The sequence below is a fragment of the Aquarana catesbeiana genome, linkage group LG01 (assembly GCF_042186555.1).
Source record: "Aquarana catesbeiana isolate 2022-GZ linkage group LG01, ASM4218655v1, whole genome shotgun sequence".
Lineage (NCBI taxonomy): Eukaryota > Metazoa > Chordata > Amphibia > Anura > Ranidae > Aquarana > Aquarana catesbeiana.
In genome coordinates, this window is record NC_133324.1 from 978,420,333 (window position 1) to 978,438,433 (window position 18,101).

Consider the following 18,101-nt stretch of genomic DNA (forward strand, 5'->3'; position numbering starts at 1 on the left):
GTAAAAAATACTGGCAAACCTGAGTATATTGATTTAAACTTTGGACTGCTATGGACTTTCACATATCATTTACACGTTTTTTTGTTGTCTATTTTGCTGTTTTGGTGTTTAAAATCTTTATCACATTGCAGCCTGCAGATTCTTGGAAGAGTTATTGTTTAAAAAGCCTCACCAACAGCGCCTGACATGTTCTGATAACTTCATGGGAGGAGTCTGAGAACCACCCAATCATATTACATCAGATATGGATTATAAAAGACTCAAAAATCACACACGTTCCAATAAACCTTCCCAACCACACTTCTACCATCATCTGATTACTGGTACCCCCATCTCCATCCTGTCTTCTGTATATCTGAGATCATCCTCTTCACAAGTCTTACTACTGCATTTTGTTTTATCAGAATTACATATTGAGAGATAAGCGGTGACCTTCCTTCATCTCCAATGGCCGCCAATGAGGTGAGTGACTTTCTATTCATTTCTATCAGTGTGATACCAAATCATTTCAGTATTGTTCTACTTTAACTGTTACAGTAATTACGCAGTCATGCAATGCTGTATGCAAATGACATTTATAATAGACATGTTTCGGTTCGTTTCGTACCAAATTAAAATTTGGACAAATTTCCGTTATTTGGGAATTCGGATGTATCCGAATTTCCAAATTAGAATAGTACCAAATTTGAATGTATCCTAAATAACGAAAAACATTTTGGACAAAATTCAAATTAGAAACGTTTTCGAATCTGAATAGTTTTCCAATTTCCAAAGACTATAAAATAGTATCCAAAATACAGGAATAGAATAGAAAAATAAAAATATTTTTTTTTTCTGTTCTATTCCTTTATTTTCCATTCTTTTTATTCTTTCTGGAAATTGGGAAAACTATTGAAATTGATTCAAAAACAAATAAACAAAACTAATTCCGAAAAAAAATTAAACTAAATTTAACTAAACAAATTAATGTAAATAACAAATTGAAACTAAATTAAACAAAACTAATTTTTTCATTCTGCACATGTCTAATTTATATCATTTTTTTTCACATGGAGTTTTTTTTGGTGGGATTTGATCACCTCTGTGTTTTTTTTATTTTTTTATCTATTTTAAAAATTAAAAAAAAATTGAGAAAGAAAAACAATATTTAATATAAAATACTGATACATTGTATACTCATCACAGATCACACCCATACATTGTATACTAATCACACCCATACATTGTATACTCATCACACTGATACATTTTATACTCATCACACTGATACATTGTATACTTATCACACCCATACATTGTATACTCATCACACCCATACATTGTATACTCATCACACTGATACATTTTATACTCATCACACTGATACATTCTATACTTATCACACCCATACATTGTATACTCATCACACCCATACATTGTATACTCATCACACCCATACATTGTATATTCATCACACCCATACATTGTATACTCATCACACCCATACATTGTATACTCATCACACTGATACATTGTATACTCATCACACCCATACATTGTATACTCATCACACCGATACATTGTATAATCATCACACCCATACATTGTATACTCATCACACCCATACATTGTATACTCATCACACCCATACATTGTATACTCATCACACCCATACATTGTATACTCATAACACCCATACATTGTATACTCATAACACCCATACATTGTATACTCATCACACCCATACATTGTATATTCATCACACCCATACATTGTATATTCATTACACCGATACATTGTATACTCATCACACCCATACATTGTATACTCATCACACCAATACACTGTATACTCATCACCCCCATACTGTATACTAATCACACCAAAACATCCATCAATGAGCCCTCCCTCCCCACCTCCATCAATAAGCCTTCCCAGCCCACCTTCAAGAATGAGACTTCCTTGCTTGTACACCCATACATTGTACACTCATCACACCCATACATTGTATATTCATCACACCCATACATTGTATATTCATCACACCCATACATTGTATACTCATCACACTGATACATTGTATACTCATCACACCCATACATTGTATACTCATCACACTGATACATTGTATACTCATCACACCCATACATTGTATATTCATCACACCCATACATTGTACACTCATCACACCCATACATTGTATATTCATCACACTAATACATTGCACACTCATCACACCCATACATTGTATACTCATCACACCCATACATTGTATACTCATCACACCCATACATTGTATACTCATCACACTGATCGCCGCCCCCCCTAATCTACATGCAGGGTGCCGGACGCATGGATTCCAATGGGTGTTTTTTTCTTTTTTGAGGCACATGATTAGAGCCAGAGGCTCTAATTGGCTTCAAAATAGGGTAGGCTCGGACGCAGAGCATTGCACCCTGACCCCACCCACTTGTGTGACATTAATATTAACTATTGTCTTCCTGCTTGTGAGACCCAATTGGATGAGAGGAGAAGCGACCGTATTGGCCGGCACTGGGGAGGATGTACAGGGAGATGCGGTAGATGGTCATCCTCATCGGAGCGATCTCTCTGCTCTGCATCGCCGCCAACACAGCCAGAGCTTGACTGCATGAGTACCGCCCACCGACTGACCCACATGAAGGGTATGATAGGGATAGAGATAGGGACATAGGGATATGATATCCATCCGACCAAATGCACGGGGGTGGGGGTCGGGTGGTTTGTTTGCTGCCCGCCCCCCTCCCCCAAAAAAATGGAGCACCAGCCGCCACTGCTACTTACTAATTACTATATAGATATAGGATTAACTATTCTAATTATTATGAGCAAAAATAGTATTCCTAATGCTACTACTACTACTACTACTACACATACTACTATTACAACTACTACTACAACTACAACTATTACAACTAGAACTACTTCTACTACTACTACTACTACAACTACTGCAACTACTACTACAACTACTATTACAACTACTACTACTACTACTACAACTACTACTACAACTACTACTACTACTACAACTACTACTACAACTACTACTACTTATAATAATAATGATGATATTGTGTCAGCAATTTAAACTGTATCATTTTGTACTTTGTAAATGTCACTTTTGCTACAACACAAATAAAAAAGAAAACACATTTGCGTAGAGCCCCCCCACTCCTCCCAAAATACACACCAGACCTGAACTTAGTATGGATTTTAAGGGGGTACCTCCCACATAAAAATAAAAAATAAAGTGTGAGATCCCCAGGAAAACCATACCAGAGACTTCAGGTCTGATACTGATTTTAACGCAAAAAAAATAATTGGAAGCCCCTCTAACAATCTATACCAGACCCTGAGGATGCATTCACATCTACGCATTTCATAAGTGGCCAGTAGGGATGGGCTGTCTGTTCGGGTCAAACATGAGTTTGACTCGAACATTGGCTGTTCGCAAATTCGCCAAATTTCGGAGAATTTGGGGTGTTTGCTGCAAATTCGAAAGCCACGGAACACCCTTTAAAAGTCTATGGGAGAATTAAAAAGTGCTAATTTTAAAGGTTAATATGCAAGTTATAGTCATAAAAAGTGTTTGGGGACCCGGGTCCTGCCCCAGGGGACATGAATCAATGCAAAAAAAAGTTTTAAAAACGGACGTTATTTCGGGAGCAGTGATTTTAATAATGCTTAAAGTGAAACAATAAAAGTGTAATATCCCTTTAAATTTCATACCTGGGGGGGTGTCTATAGTATGCCTGTAAAGGGGCGCATGTTTCCTGTGTTTAGAACAGTCTGACAGCAAAATGACATTTCAAAGGAAAAAAAGTAATTTAAAACTACTCGAGGCTATAATGTATTGTCAGATCTCGGCAATACACATAAAAGTCATTGAAAAAAACGGCATGGGATTCCCCCACAGTCCATTACCAGGCCCTTTGTGTCTGGTATGAATAATAAGGGGAACTCTGAACCAAAATTTTAAAAAGAAATTGCATGGGGGTCCCCTCAAATTCCATACTAGGCCCTTCAGGTCTGGTATGGATATTAAGGAGAACCCCTAGAAGCTGTGTGATGCTTCTGTTCTTCTGACAGTGCTTATATAACTGAGGGCCACCCGGTGACCCTTTATGTGTATTGCCGAGACCCGTCAATTCATTAATAGCTGCGAGTAGGTTTAAATTACTTTTTTTTCTTTAGAAATATCATTTTGCTGTCAGACTGTTCTAAACACAGGAAACATGCGCCCCTTTACAGGCATACTATAGACACCCCCCAGCTACGAAATTTAAAGGGATATTACACTTTTATTGATTGACTTTAAGCATTATTAAAATCACTGCTCCTGAAAATACGGCCATTTTTAAAACTTTTTTTTGCATTGATCCATGTCCCCTGGGGCAGGACCCGGGTCCCCAAACACTTTTTATGACAATAACTTGCATATTAGCCTTTAAAATGAGCACTTTTGATTATTCATGTTCGTGTCCCATAGACTTTAATGGTGTTTGCATGTTCGAATGAATTTTTTGCCTGTTCGCATGTTCTGCTGCGAACCGAACAGGGGGGTGTTCGGCTCATCCCTAGTGGCCAGACAAAAAACAGGACAAACATGCCAATATGGGGTAATAAAATGTGTGAAGCTTTATGCCCAAAAAAGGTGTAGGAGCTTCTTTGGCGCATGTAGGGAAGCCCATTGAAATGAATAGGCTGCCTTATGAGTGCCACACAAAAAACACATGAAAAAATGTGCAGTCATGCATGTGAATGGGGCCTGGCTGGCCAGGAAAAGAGGGGAATAGCATGCACCCCCCTCCCTACAGTGTAAAACCAGGTCACATGCCCTCAACATGGGGGGGTGCCTTGTCAAGAGTTAATGAGGGCTTTTCCCCACAACCCTGGCTGGTGGTTGTGTGGGTCCATGGGGGACTTATTAGAATCTGGAACCCCCCTTTAACAGTAAGAGGCATCCAGATATGCCCCCCCATGTAAATGTGTACCCATACTCAGTCACAAATAAAAGTTGCAACCTAGAAATAAAGAAACCCACACATCTGAAAAGTACTTTATTTAAAAAAATAAAATAAATAAAAATACCCTGAAAAAGTTCCTTTTTGTAAAACCTTCATCAATCACGTTGTCCAGTGATGCAGATCTACATCCATCAGGATGTCTGGCGACTCCTGAGCTGCCAACAGGAAAAAAACAACACACCCAAGACACATCCTACACCATGGGTGCTCAACCTGTGGCCTCCCAGCTGTTGCAGAACTACAAATCCCATCATGCCTTTGGGAGTCATGCTTGTAACTGTCAGTGGATTGCAATGGCTCACTGGGACTTGTAATTCCGCAACAGCTGGAGGGCCACAGGTTGAGCACCCATGTCCTACACCTTTTTTTGTCACCCATTGAATGACCGGTCTGGGGGATGACAGCTCTTATATACAAGGGGAGCAGGGTCTCCCAGGTGATGTCATTGACCATAAATAGACATGACCATATACAGTATCTCACAAAAGTGAGTACACCCCCCACATTTTTGAAAATATTTTCTTCTATCTTTTTATGTGACAACACTGAAGAAATGACACTTTGCTACAATGTAAAGTAGTGAGTGTACAGCTTGTATAACAGTGTAAATTTGCTGTCCCCTCAAAATAACCCAACACACGGCCATTAATGTCTAAACCACTGGCAACAAAAGTGAGTACACCCCTAAGTGAAAATGTCCAAATTGGGCCCAAAGTGTCAATATTTTGTGCAGCCACCATTATTTTCCAGCACTGCCTTAACCCTCTTGGGCATGGAGTTCACCAGAGCTTCACAGGTTGCCACTGGAGTCCTCTTCCCCTCCTCCATGATGACATCATGGAGCTGGTGCATGTTAGAGACCTTGCCTTCCTCCACCTTCCGTTTGAGGATGCCCCACAGATGCTCAATAGGGTTTAGGTCTGGAGACATACTTGGCCAGTCCATCACCTTTACCCTCAGCTTCTTTAGCAAGGCAGTGGTCGTATTGGAGGTGTGTTTGGGGTCGTTATGTTGGAATACTGCCCTGCGGTCCAGTCTCCAAAGGGAGGGGGTCATGCTCTGCTTCAGTATGTCACAGTACATGTTGGCATTCATGGTTCCCTCAATGATCCGTAGCTCCCCAGTGCCGGCAGCACTCATGCAGCCCCGGACCATGACACTCCCACCACCATGCTTGACTGTAGGCAAGATACATTGTGTTTGCATTCCTCACCTGGTTGCTGCCACACGCACTTGGCACCATCTGAACCAAATAAGGGTTGTGGGAAAGAGGCCCTTATCTTCATCAACATGAGGGTGAGCTGCTTTACCAGGGGGTAGTCAAGGTACCCCCCATGTTGAGGGAATGTGGTCTGACATTGTTCAGGAGGTGTCCCCCCCTGTCTGGTCCAGTGCAGCCAGGGTGCATGCTCAGATTCAAGGTCTGGTTTGGATTTTTAGGGGGACCCCTCAGTGAGGTCTCCCTTAAAATCCATAGCAGACCCATAAGTTGTTTTATTTATTTTTTTACATGGGGTATTCTTTAACCCTTTTACTGCCATGTCCATATGGCATACAGAGCTACAGCACTGCTTTCAGATGGCCAGGTCTGTATGCTGTACTGACCTGACATTCCTCCTTCTGCTATAAACTCATGGTCACTCCAGGGACCATGAACCAAAAGCAGAACTGTTCAATATATTCTGCTGAACAAAACAATAGCTCTGATTAGCAGCTAACAAGCCGGTGATCAGGGCCATTCACCTAAAATACCCCCCTCTGCTTCCGCTTCTCTGCCTCTCAGCTCTGCTTCCTGTCCCCTCCAAATACCCTTCTGCACTGGCCACCACTGATCTCCCCCCCACCCCCAGTACCCCAGTATTGATTCTCACCTCCAGCAACCGAGGACACTGGGTCCCCAATTTTTTACGTTAAAGGGCCAATACCCTGATCCTCAATTGCACAATATTCTGAATCCTCTAGCTGTGTCCTGAGGACCACTTGCCATCAGTAGAAGTGACTGGGTGGCTTTAAAGTTCCCTGAATCACTTCTACTGATTAGAAGAATACTGGAAGAGTCATTTTAAAGTTCCCGGCTGTTCTGGGTGGTCAGTGGGGGAGGGGCTTGTGTAAACGCACTCAGCGTACTTTCAGGTTCAACGTTACCTTGCTGTCAAAATCATTCTGAGTTCCTTTACAAGAAGCTCCTGCCAACTGCTTTGGAATTTCCATTGACTTGTGGAGATAAAATGAGAGGAACAAAAGCCGATGTCTATGGGCCTCAAACTGCAAAACGTCCTCCGGCGTCACCAGAACTTTTCATTGATTCTGAAAATTGTTTTTTGTTGTTGTTGTTTGGTTTCTATCACCAGAACTGCTTCTGAACCTCACAATGTGTCTTTTGTGTTCCCACAGGAAAATGTCGACATTGTAGACGGGTAAGTCAAGTCATTTAACTTTTTTGTATTTTTTGTATATTCTTTTAAATAGAAAAAATTTAATATTTTACATTCGAATATACAATTAATATCAGCATTCACTGTAACAAAAAACAAAAACATATCCAGTAAAAGAACATTAACCACTTCAGCCCGGGAAGCTTTTGACCCCTTCCTGAGTGGGCCATTTTTTGCGATACGGCACTGCGTCAATTTAACTGACAATTGCGCGCTGTACATAAATAAAATCAATGTCCTTTTTTCCCCACAAATAGAGTTTTCTTTTGTTAGTATATAAACAAAAAAAGACCGACAATTTTGAAAAATAATAAATATTTTTTACTTTCTGCTATAAAGCGCATCCAATAAAAAAATTTAACAAATTGAGTTCTTCATTAATTTAGGCCAATCTGTATTCTGCTAAATTTTTTTGGTAAAGAAAAAAATCCCAATAAGCGTATATTGATTGGTTTGTGAAAAAGTTTATCATCTACAAACTACGAGATATTTTTTATTTTTTTCAGTTTACTAGTAATGGCAGCAATCAGCGACTTATAGCGGGACTGCAACATTGCGGTGGACAAATCAAACACTAAGTGACACTTTTGACACTTTTTTGGGGGACCAGTGACAGTAATACAGTCATCAGTGCTAAAAAAAAATGTGCACTGTCACCATACTAATGACCTTGGCAGGGAAGGGGTTAACATCAGGGGCAATCAAAGAGTTAAATGTGTACCCTGGAGATGCTTCCTAACTGTAGGGGGGGGTGCTTGTGCTTTAAGGAGACAGATCTGTGTTTCTGCTTATTAGAAACGCAGGATCTCTGTCTTCTCCTGTCACACAGCGGAGATCTGCCTTGTTTACATAGACTGCCATTCTGTCTGCCTCGGGAAAGATTGGTGGGTCCCAGCGGACATCAGGTCTACTGGACCTGCTGATTGGCTCCCACTGTGTCCAATCACAGCGGAAGTCGGTCGCCGGTGGTGTGCGCCCCAGACCCAGAAGAAGGAATCACATACAGGTACGTAATTTTGCGCTTAAGGGCCGCTCTGCTGCAGTATATGTACGTGGGGCGGTCCTTAAGCGGTTAATGAATAAATGGTCAGGACAAATAAGAGACCCATGTGGTACATAGGGGGGAAATTCCCCAGACTGAAATGAATGCATAGGTCAGACGGCCACCGGAGCCGATTCGCATGGCCGGCGGCCGTGATGTCCACCAGCCACCCGCGATCGCGCCACAGAGAGCCAGAACAGGGATCTGTCAACATAAACAAACAGATCCCCTTTCTGTCTGGGAAGTAGAGAGATCTGCTGTTCCTAGTGATCAGGAACAGGAATCCTAGTGATCATGAGGGGATGATAAGGGACTATATACAAGATTTTAGTAATGAGAACGGTATCATTAGCAGTAATCAGCATGGATTCATGAAGAATCGTTCTTGCCAAACCAATCTATTAACCTTCTATGAGGAGGTGAGTTGCCATCTAGATAAAGGAAGGCCCGTAGACGTGGTGTATCTGGATTTTGCAAAAGCATTTGACACAGTTCCCCATAAACGTTTACTGTACAAAATAAGGTGCGTTGGCATGGACCATAGGGTGAGTACATGGATTGAAAACTGGCTACAAGGGCGAGTTCAGAGGGTGGTGATAAATGGGGAGTACTCAGAATGGTCAGGGGTGGGTAGTGGGGTCCCCCAGGGTTCTGTGCTGGGACCAATCCTATTTAATTTGTTTATAAACGATCTGGATGATGGGATAAACAGTTCAATCTCTGTATTTGCAGACGGTACTAAGCTAAGCAGGGCAATAACTTCTCCGCAGGATGTGGAAACCTTGCAAAAAGACCTGGACAAATTAATGGGGTGGGCAACTACATGGCAAATGAGGTTCAATGTAGAAAAATGTAAAATAATGCATTTGGGTGGCAAAAATATGAATGCAATCTATACACTGGGGGGAGAACCTCTGGGGGATCTAGGATGGAAAAGGACCTGGGGGTCCTAGTAGATGATCGGCTCAGCAATGGCATGCAATGCCAAGCTGCTGCTAATAAAGCAAACAGAATATTGGCATGCATTAAAAGGGGGATCAACTGCAGAGATAAAACGATAATTCTCCCGCTCTACAAGACTCTGGTCCGGCCGCACCTGGAGTATGCTGTCCAGTTCTGGGCACCAGTCCTCAGGAAGGATGTACTGGAAATGGAGCGAGTACAAAGAAGGGCAACAAAGCTAATAAAGGGTCTGGAGGATCTTAGTTATGAGGAAAGGTTGGGAGCACTGAACCTATTCTCTCTGGAGAAGAGACGCTTGAGAGGGGATATGATTTCAATTTACAAATACTGTACTGGTGACCCCACAATAGGGATAAAACTTTTTCGCAGAAGAGAGTTTAATAAGACTTGTGGCCACTCATTACAATTAGAAGAAAAGAGGTTTAACCTTAAACTACGTAGAGGGTTCTGTACTGTAAGAGCGGCAAGGATGTGGAATTCCCTTCCACAGGCGGTGGTCTCAGCGGGGAGCATTGATAGCTTCAAGAAACTATTAGATAATCACCTGAATGACCGCAATATACAGGGATATACAATGTAATACTGACACATAATCACACACATAGGTTGGACTTGATGGACTTGTGTCTTTTTCCAACCTCACCTACTATGTAACTATGTAACTATGAACAGCGATATTTCTCCCACTCCAGTCAGTCCCCTCCTCCACACAGTTAGAAACACCTCCCAGGGAACACAGTTAATCCCTTGATCGCCCCCTAATATTAACCCCTTCCCTTCCAGTGACATTTATACTGTAATCAGTGGCTATTTTTAGCTCCGATTGCTGTATAAATGTCACTGGTCCCAAAAAAGTGTTGAAAGTGTCCGATCTGTATGCCGCAATGTCGCAGTCTCGCAAAAAAAACGCTATTTGCCGCCATTACTAGTAAAAAAAATCATATAAATGCCATAAATCTATGCGCTATTTTGTAGACGCTATAACTTTTGCGCAAACCAACCAATATACGCTTATTGCGATTTTTATTTTTTACCAAAAATATGAAGAAGAATACATATTGGCCTAAACTGATCAAGATTTTTTTTTGGGATACTTATTATAGCAAAAAGTAAAAAAAAAATTTTTTTTTTTCAAAATTGTGGGTCTTTTTTTGTTTATAGCACAAAAAATGAAAACCGCAGAGGTGATCAAATACCACCAAAAGAAAGCTCTATTTGTGGGAACAAAAAGGAGATAAATTTTGTTTGGGTACAGCGTCGCACGACCGCGCAATTGTCATTTAAAGACCCAAAGGGCCCTTGTATAGATGGGGGGGAATCCTACGCCATTTAAAAAAAAAAATGTTTGTTATCTTTACTTCCATCTGTCAGTGGAGGAGCCCATTGACAGATGATGACTCGGAGGTTGTTAAGGATGCGGGTGGCCAGCTTCCCGGCCCGCTGCTTAACAACCAGCTTTTTCTTCACACAGAATTTGGAACGGTCGATTGTTTTTCGACTTGTATGCTGGCACCAGTCAATAGGCCTGACAAGGTGGGCGGCACGGTAGTATTGCAAAAGATGGGGAAAGGCTAAGCCGCTGCTTCGTTTGGTTAATGTCAATAAGTGTTGGGAAATTCTCAGTTTCTTACTAGCCCAAAAAAACTGAATTAAGAGAGGATTCATTTTTTTTGGACAAAGGAAACAGGTATACTGTATGTTTAGGTAGAGCTTGAAAAAGATATAAAAATTTAGGTAGAATGGACATCTTTAAAATGTTGCAGAGGCCGAACCAGGAGAACAGGCCTGATTACTACTTTTGAAGTAACATCCGGACCTCTGAAAGGAGAGGTGAAAGGTTAAGAGGGAAGACTTGGTTCAATTGTGGAAGAATATAAGTGTCCAGGTATTTCAGGGCATAGCCAGTCCACTTGAGTTTGTAAATGCCTTGCAAGTGGGATATTTGAGAGGTTCCACTGAATCCGCCCACTAGCCATCCCACCGATTCCTTCAGTGCACCTACTTTTATTTTCACACTCTTATAAATTAGTAAATGGAAAAGAAAAGTGTATTCCAAGTCATCGGTGCTTTCAAGATATAACAGTGATGAATTATATTTTGGCCAAAAAATATGAAGCCTGCCACAATGACAAGGTGGACTTTTGAACAGGACCCTACACTAACTGCACTACCTTTTCAATGCCCCAACCAGTCTATATTCCCCTTATCTAAGAAATATCTAAGAAAACAAAAAAACAGACAGCCCAATGACAATTACTCAGTCATGTAATACTGTACCCAAATTCATTTTTTGTCCTTTTTTCATACAAATAGAGCTTTCTTTTGGTGGTATTTGATCACCTCTGGGTTTTTTATTTTTTGCGCTATAAATGAAAAAAGACCGAAAATTTTGAAAAAAAAAGCGCATTTTTCTTTGTTTCTGTGATAAAATTCTGCAAATTATTAATTTTTCTACATAAATTTTGGCCACAATTTATACTGCTACATATCTTTGGTAAAAATAACCCAAATTAGTGGATATTATTTGGTCTTTGTGAAAGTTAGAGATTCTACAAGCTGTGGTGCAAATCATAAAAAAAATTGATCACACCTGGTGTACTGGCGGCCTATCTCATCTCTTGCAACCCGAACAAGTCAGGAAAGTACAAATACCCCCCAAATTACCCCTTTTTTGAAAGTAGACATTCCAAGGTATTTAGTAAGATGCATGGTGAAGTTTTTGATATTGTAATTTTTTTGCAACAATTCTTTGCAAAATGAAGATTTTTTTCCCACAAAATTGTCATTGTAATAGGTTATTTCTCTCACATGGCATATGCATACCACAAATGACAAAATACATTCTGCTACTCCTCCTGAGTATTATGATACCACATGTGTGGGACTTTTTCACAGCCTAGCCACATAGAGAGGCCCAACATGCAGGGAGCACCATCACATGTTCTAGGAGCATAAATTACACATCTAACTTGTTGACTACCTATTACACTTTTGAAAGCCCTGGAGCACCAGGACAATGACACGTGACACTGATGACAGATGACACTGATATGTGGCACTGATGGCACGTGACACTGATGTGGCACTGATGACAGATGGCACTAATACGTGGCACTGATGACAGATGGCACTAATATGTGGCACTGATAACACGTGACACTGATGTGGAACTGAAGACAGATGGCACTGATACATGGCACTAATGACACGTGACACTGATAACAGATGGCACGTGACACTGACAGGTGGCACTAATTACAGATGGCACTGATACATGGCACTGATGACACGTGACACTGATAACAGATAGCACGTGACACTGACAGGTGGCACTAATTACAGATGGCACTGATACATGGCACTGATGACACGTGACACTGATAACAGATGGCACGTGACACTGACAGGTGGCACTGGGGAGAGTTGGCACTAGGGACAGGTGGCACTGGAGACAGGTGGCACTGGTGACATATGGCACTGATAGGTGGCACTGGGGACAGGTGGCACTGGAGACAGGTGGCACTGGGGACAGATGGCACTGACAGGTGGCACTGGTGACATATGGCACTGATAGGTGGCACTGGGGACAGGTGGCACTGGGAACAGGTGGGCATGTGTGTGTTTGTGTGTGTGGCACTGTGTTAGTGTTCAAACACTCACGCTGCAGCTGCAGATCGCTCTTCCTCCTCACACGCAGTCTCTGTGTGAGGAGGAAGAGCCAGCAATGAGAGATGATCTCATATGTTTACATATGAGATCATCTCACATTGGACAATCCGATCGAGTGCTAAGTGGCCGCTGTGATTGGCCATTTAGCACGATCCCTGATTGGTTGTGTCCAAGGGACACGGCCAACACAGATTTCCTCCGATGCACGCCTACGGCGGTGTGCAGGGAGGAAGTAAACAGGAGGACGTCCAGGGACGCCCTCCCAGCAATTGAGCGCCGTGCTGTCGCCATCTTACGGCTATAGCGCGGGCGCGTAGTGCTTAACAACTGATGACTCATCAGCTGTCAGCGGGCTTCGGCACTGACAGCTGTAATGTAAACAAAACAATGCCAACAATAGAACACTGTGGGAAAAAAGCAGCGTTGGGTCCCCCCAATCCTTACCAGACCCTTCAGGTCTGGTATGGATTCTAATGAGAACCCAAAAATCCATAACAGACCCTTATCCAAGCATGCAGGTCTGGAAAGGGGGGTGAACGAGCTCCCCGGTGGTCATCTTTCGTCACAGGCGGAGCTTTTATTTTCCGGGTTCGGCGGTGTGGTTGAAGTCATGATTGACAATAAATCTACATCAGGGGACATTGTTTTTTAATTTTAATTTATTTTTTTTAATAAAGGAATTGTCAAAAACAGTCTACTGTTTTTTCTTTAATTTGACACTTGATGAATGAGAAGGGATGCAATGTACCCCATACTCATTCACATAGCGGGGCAGGGTGGGATATGGGGGCTCTCTTGTCAAAGGAGGATTCCAGATTCTGATAAGCCCCCTGCCCACAGACCCCCATAACCACCACCCAGGACTGTCGGGAAGAGGCCCTGTCCCCATCAACATGGGAACAAGGTGTTTCAGAGTGGGGGGGCAGACCCCCCCATTTTGAGGGTGTGTCAAAATAAAAAAAACAGACCCAAAGGGCCAAGTATTGACTTGGGGGGACCTCAACTATTTTTTTTTCATAATTTTTTTTAAATAGTCAGGCCAGCAATTGCAACTGCGAGTCAATTTAAATGTGATTTGACTCCTTTTTTCTTTTGCTGCAGTTCTATACATGGTACAGATGTGCCACTTTACAGGCAGACTAAGTGGACCCCCCCCCCCGGCATTATATTTAAAGGAATTTTTCATTTTTATTGTTTCACTTAAAGTGGGAACAATTAATCTGCCTGTAAAGTAGCACATATGTACCATATAAAGAACCTGCTGCAGAAAAAATGACATTTCTAAAGAAAAAAAATAGTCAATTCACAATTAAATTGACCTGGTGAGATGGCCCCGCCCCCAGTGACATCACAGACCCAGCATGCCCCTAATCTCCAAATAACCGAAAATGCGTCCAAATTTGTACTTGGACCAAAACGAATAGCACATGTCTAATGCAGAATGCACACTGTACATACAGCTGGGGAAGTATTCTCTGGCTTAGAATCGGCCACTGAAATAATTTTGTGATTGCACAGACACCTTTCCTGTACGGGAGGAACAGGGCGCTTCCCCATAGACTGTGCTGTGTCAGCCACCTTCCCTTGTGACCATTGAGTTTCTGCAGGATCATTTCACTAAAGAGATTTTGATCTCCACCCCTCATTTCTCCTCTTCTTTGTGGCCCCCCTCACACCTGTACGCACTCAGCCCCCCCACACCTGTACACACTCAGCCCCCCTCACACCTGAACACACTCAGCCCCTCCACACCTGTACACACTCAGCTCCCCTCACACCTGAACACACTCAGCCCCTCCACACCTGTACACACTCAGCCTCTTACACTTGTACACACTCAGCCTCCTCCCTCACACCTGTACACACTCAGTCCCCCTCGCACCTGAATGCACTCAGCCCCCCTCACACCTGTACACACTCAGCTACCCTCACACCTGTATGCACTCAGCCCCCTCCTCACACCTGTACGCACCCAGCCCCCTCCACACCTGTACACGCTCAGCCCCCCTCACACCTGTACACACTCAGCCCCCCTCACACCTGTACACACTCAGCCCCCCTCACACCTGTACACACTCAGCCCCCTCACACCTGTACACACTCAGCTTCCCTTCACACCTGTTTGCACCCAGCCCCTCCACACCTGTACACACTCAGCCCCTCACACCTGTACGCACCCAGCCCCTCCACACCTGTACACACTCAGCCCCTCCACACCTGTACACACCAAGCCCATCCACACCTGTACACTCTTAGCTCCCCTCACACCTGTACACACTCAGCTCCCCTCTCACCTGTACACACTCAGCCCCTCCACACCTGTACACACTCAGCCCCCCCACACCTGCACACACTCAGCCCCCCTCACACCTGTACACACTCAGCCCCCTCACACCTGTACACACTCAGCCCCTCCACACCTGTACTCACTCAGCCCCTCCACACCTGTACACACTCAGCCCCCCTCACACCTGTACACACTCAGCTCCCCCACACCTGTACACACTCAGCTCCCCTCACACCTGTACACACTCAGCTCCTCCCCACCTGTACGCCCTCAGCCCCCCACATCTGTACACACTCAGCCCCTTTACACCTGTACACACTCAGCCCACTACACTTGTACACACTCAGCCCCCTCCCCCACACCTGTACACATTCAGCCCCCTCACACCCATACATACTCAGCCCCCCTCAGACCTGTATGCACTCAGCCCCCTCACACATGTACACACTCACCCCCCTCACACCTGTACACACTCAGCCCCCTCACACCTGTATGCACTCACCCCCTCACACCTGTACACACTTAGCGCCCCCTCACAACTGTATGCACTCAGCCCCCTCCTCACACCTGTACACACTCAGCCCCTCCACACCTGTACACACTCATCCCTCCTCACACCTGTACACACCCAGCCCCACCACACGTGTACACACTCAGCCCCTCCACACCTGTACACACTCAGCCCCTCCACACCTGTACACACTCAGCCCCCTCCACACCTGTACACACTCAGCTCCCCTCTCACCTGTACACACTCAGCCCCTCCACACCTGTACACACTCAGCCCCCCCACACCTGCACACACTCAGCCCCCCTCACACCTTTACACACTCAGCCCCCTCACACCTGTACACACTCAGCCCCTCCACACCTGTACACACTCAGCCCCTCCACACCTGTATACACTCAGCCCCTCCACACCTGTACACACTCAGCCCCCCTCACACCTGTACACACTCAGCCCCTCCACACCTGTACACACTCAGCCCCCTCACACCTGTAAACACTCAGCCCCTCCACACCTGTACACACTCAGCCTCCTCCTCACACCTGTACACACTCAGCTCCTCTCCACCTGTATGCCCTCAGCCCCCCACATCTGTACACACTCAGCCCCTTTACACCTGTACACACTCAGCCCACTACACTTGTACACACTCAGCCCCCTCCCCCACACCTGTACACATTCAGCCCCCTCACACATGTACATACTCAACCCCCCTCAGACCTGTCTGCAGTCAGCCCCCTCACACCAGTACACACTCAGCCCCCCTCACACCAGTACACACTCAGCCCCATCACACCTGTACACACTCAGCCCCCCCACACCTGTACACACTCAGCCCCCCAACACCTGTACACATTCACCCCCCCTCACACCTGTACACACTTAGCGCCCCCTCACAACTGTATGCACTCAGCCCCCTCCTCACACCTGTACACACTCAGCCCCTCCACACCTGTATACACTCAGCCCTCCTCACACCTGTAAACACCCAGCCCCTTCACACCTGTATACACTCAGTCCCTCCACACCTGTACACACTCAGCCCCCCTCACACCTGTACACACTCAGCCCCCTCACACCTGTACACACTCAGCCCCTCCACCTGTACATACGTATCACCCCTACACCTGTACATATGTATCACCCCTACACCTGTACATACGTATCACCCCTACACCTGTACATATGTATCACCCCTACACCTGTACATATGTATCACCCCTACACCTGTACATACGTATCACCCCTACACCTGTACATACGTATCATCCCTACACCTGTACATACGTATCACCCCTACACCTGTACATATGTATCACCCCTACACCTGTACATACGTATCACCCCTACACCTGTACATACGTATCATCCTTACACCTGTACATACGTATCACCCCTACACCTGTACATACATATCACCCCTACACCTGTACATACGTATCACCCCTACACCTATACATACGTATCACCCCCTACACCTGTACATACGTATCACCCCCTACACCTGTACATACGTATCACCCCTACACCTGTACATACGTATCACCCCTACACCTGTACATACATATCACCCCCTACACCTGTACATACATACCACCCCTACACCTGTACATACGTATCACTCCCTACACCTGTACATATGTATCACCCCTACACCTGTACATACGTATCACCCCCTACACCTGTACATACGTATCACCCCCTACATCTGTACATACGTATCACCCCTACATCTGTACATATGTATCACCCCTACACCTGTACATACGTATCACCCCTACACCTGTACATACGTATCACTCCTACACCTGTACATACGTATCACCCCTACACCTGTACATATGTATCACTTCTACACCTGTACATACGTATCACCCCTACACCTGTACATACGTATCACCCCCTACACCTGTACATATGTATCACTTCTACACCTGTACATACGTATCACCCCTACACCTGTACATACGTATCACCCCCTACACCTGTACATATGTATCACCCCCTACACCTGTACATACGTATCACCCCTACACCTGTACATACGTATCACCCCTACACCTGTACATACGTATCACCCCTACACCTGTACATATGTATCACCCCTACACCTGTACATACGTATCACCCCTACACCTGTACATACATA

General features: G+C 44.3%; 1 protein-coding gene across 1 annotated transcript in view; it reads left to right on the forward strand.

Annotated features, from left to right (window-relative positions):
- Positions 1-274: 274 nt before the first annotated feature.
- Positions 275-18,101, forward strand: part of LOC141123532 (cytosolic phospholipase A2 gamma-like) — a 98,918-nt gene continuing 81,091 nt past the window's right edge. The window contains exons 1-2 of the mRNA XM_073612061.1: positions 275-462; positions 7,443-7,465. Coding sequence (XP_073468162.1) covers positions 448-462; positions 7,443-7,465 — 38 coding nt within the window. The 5' untranslated portion in view covers positions 275-447. The remainder of the gene's footprint in view (positions 463-7,442; positions 7,466-18,101) is intronic.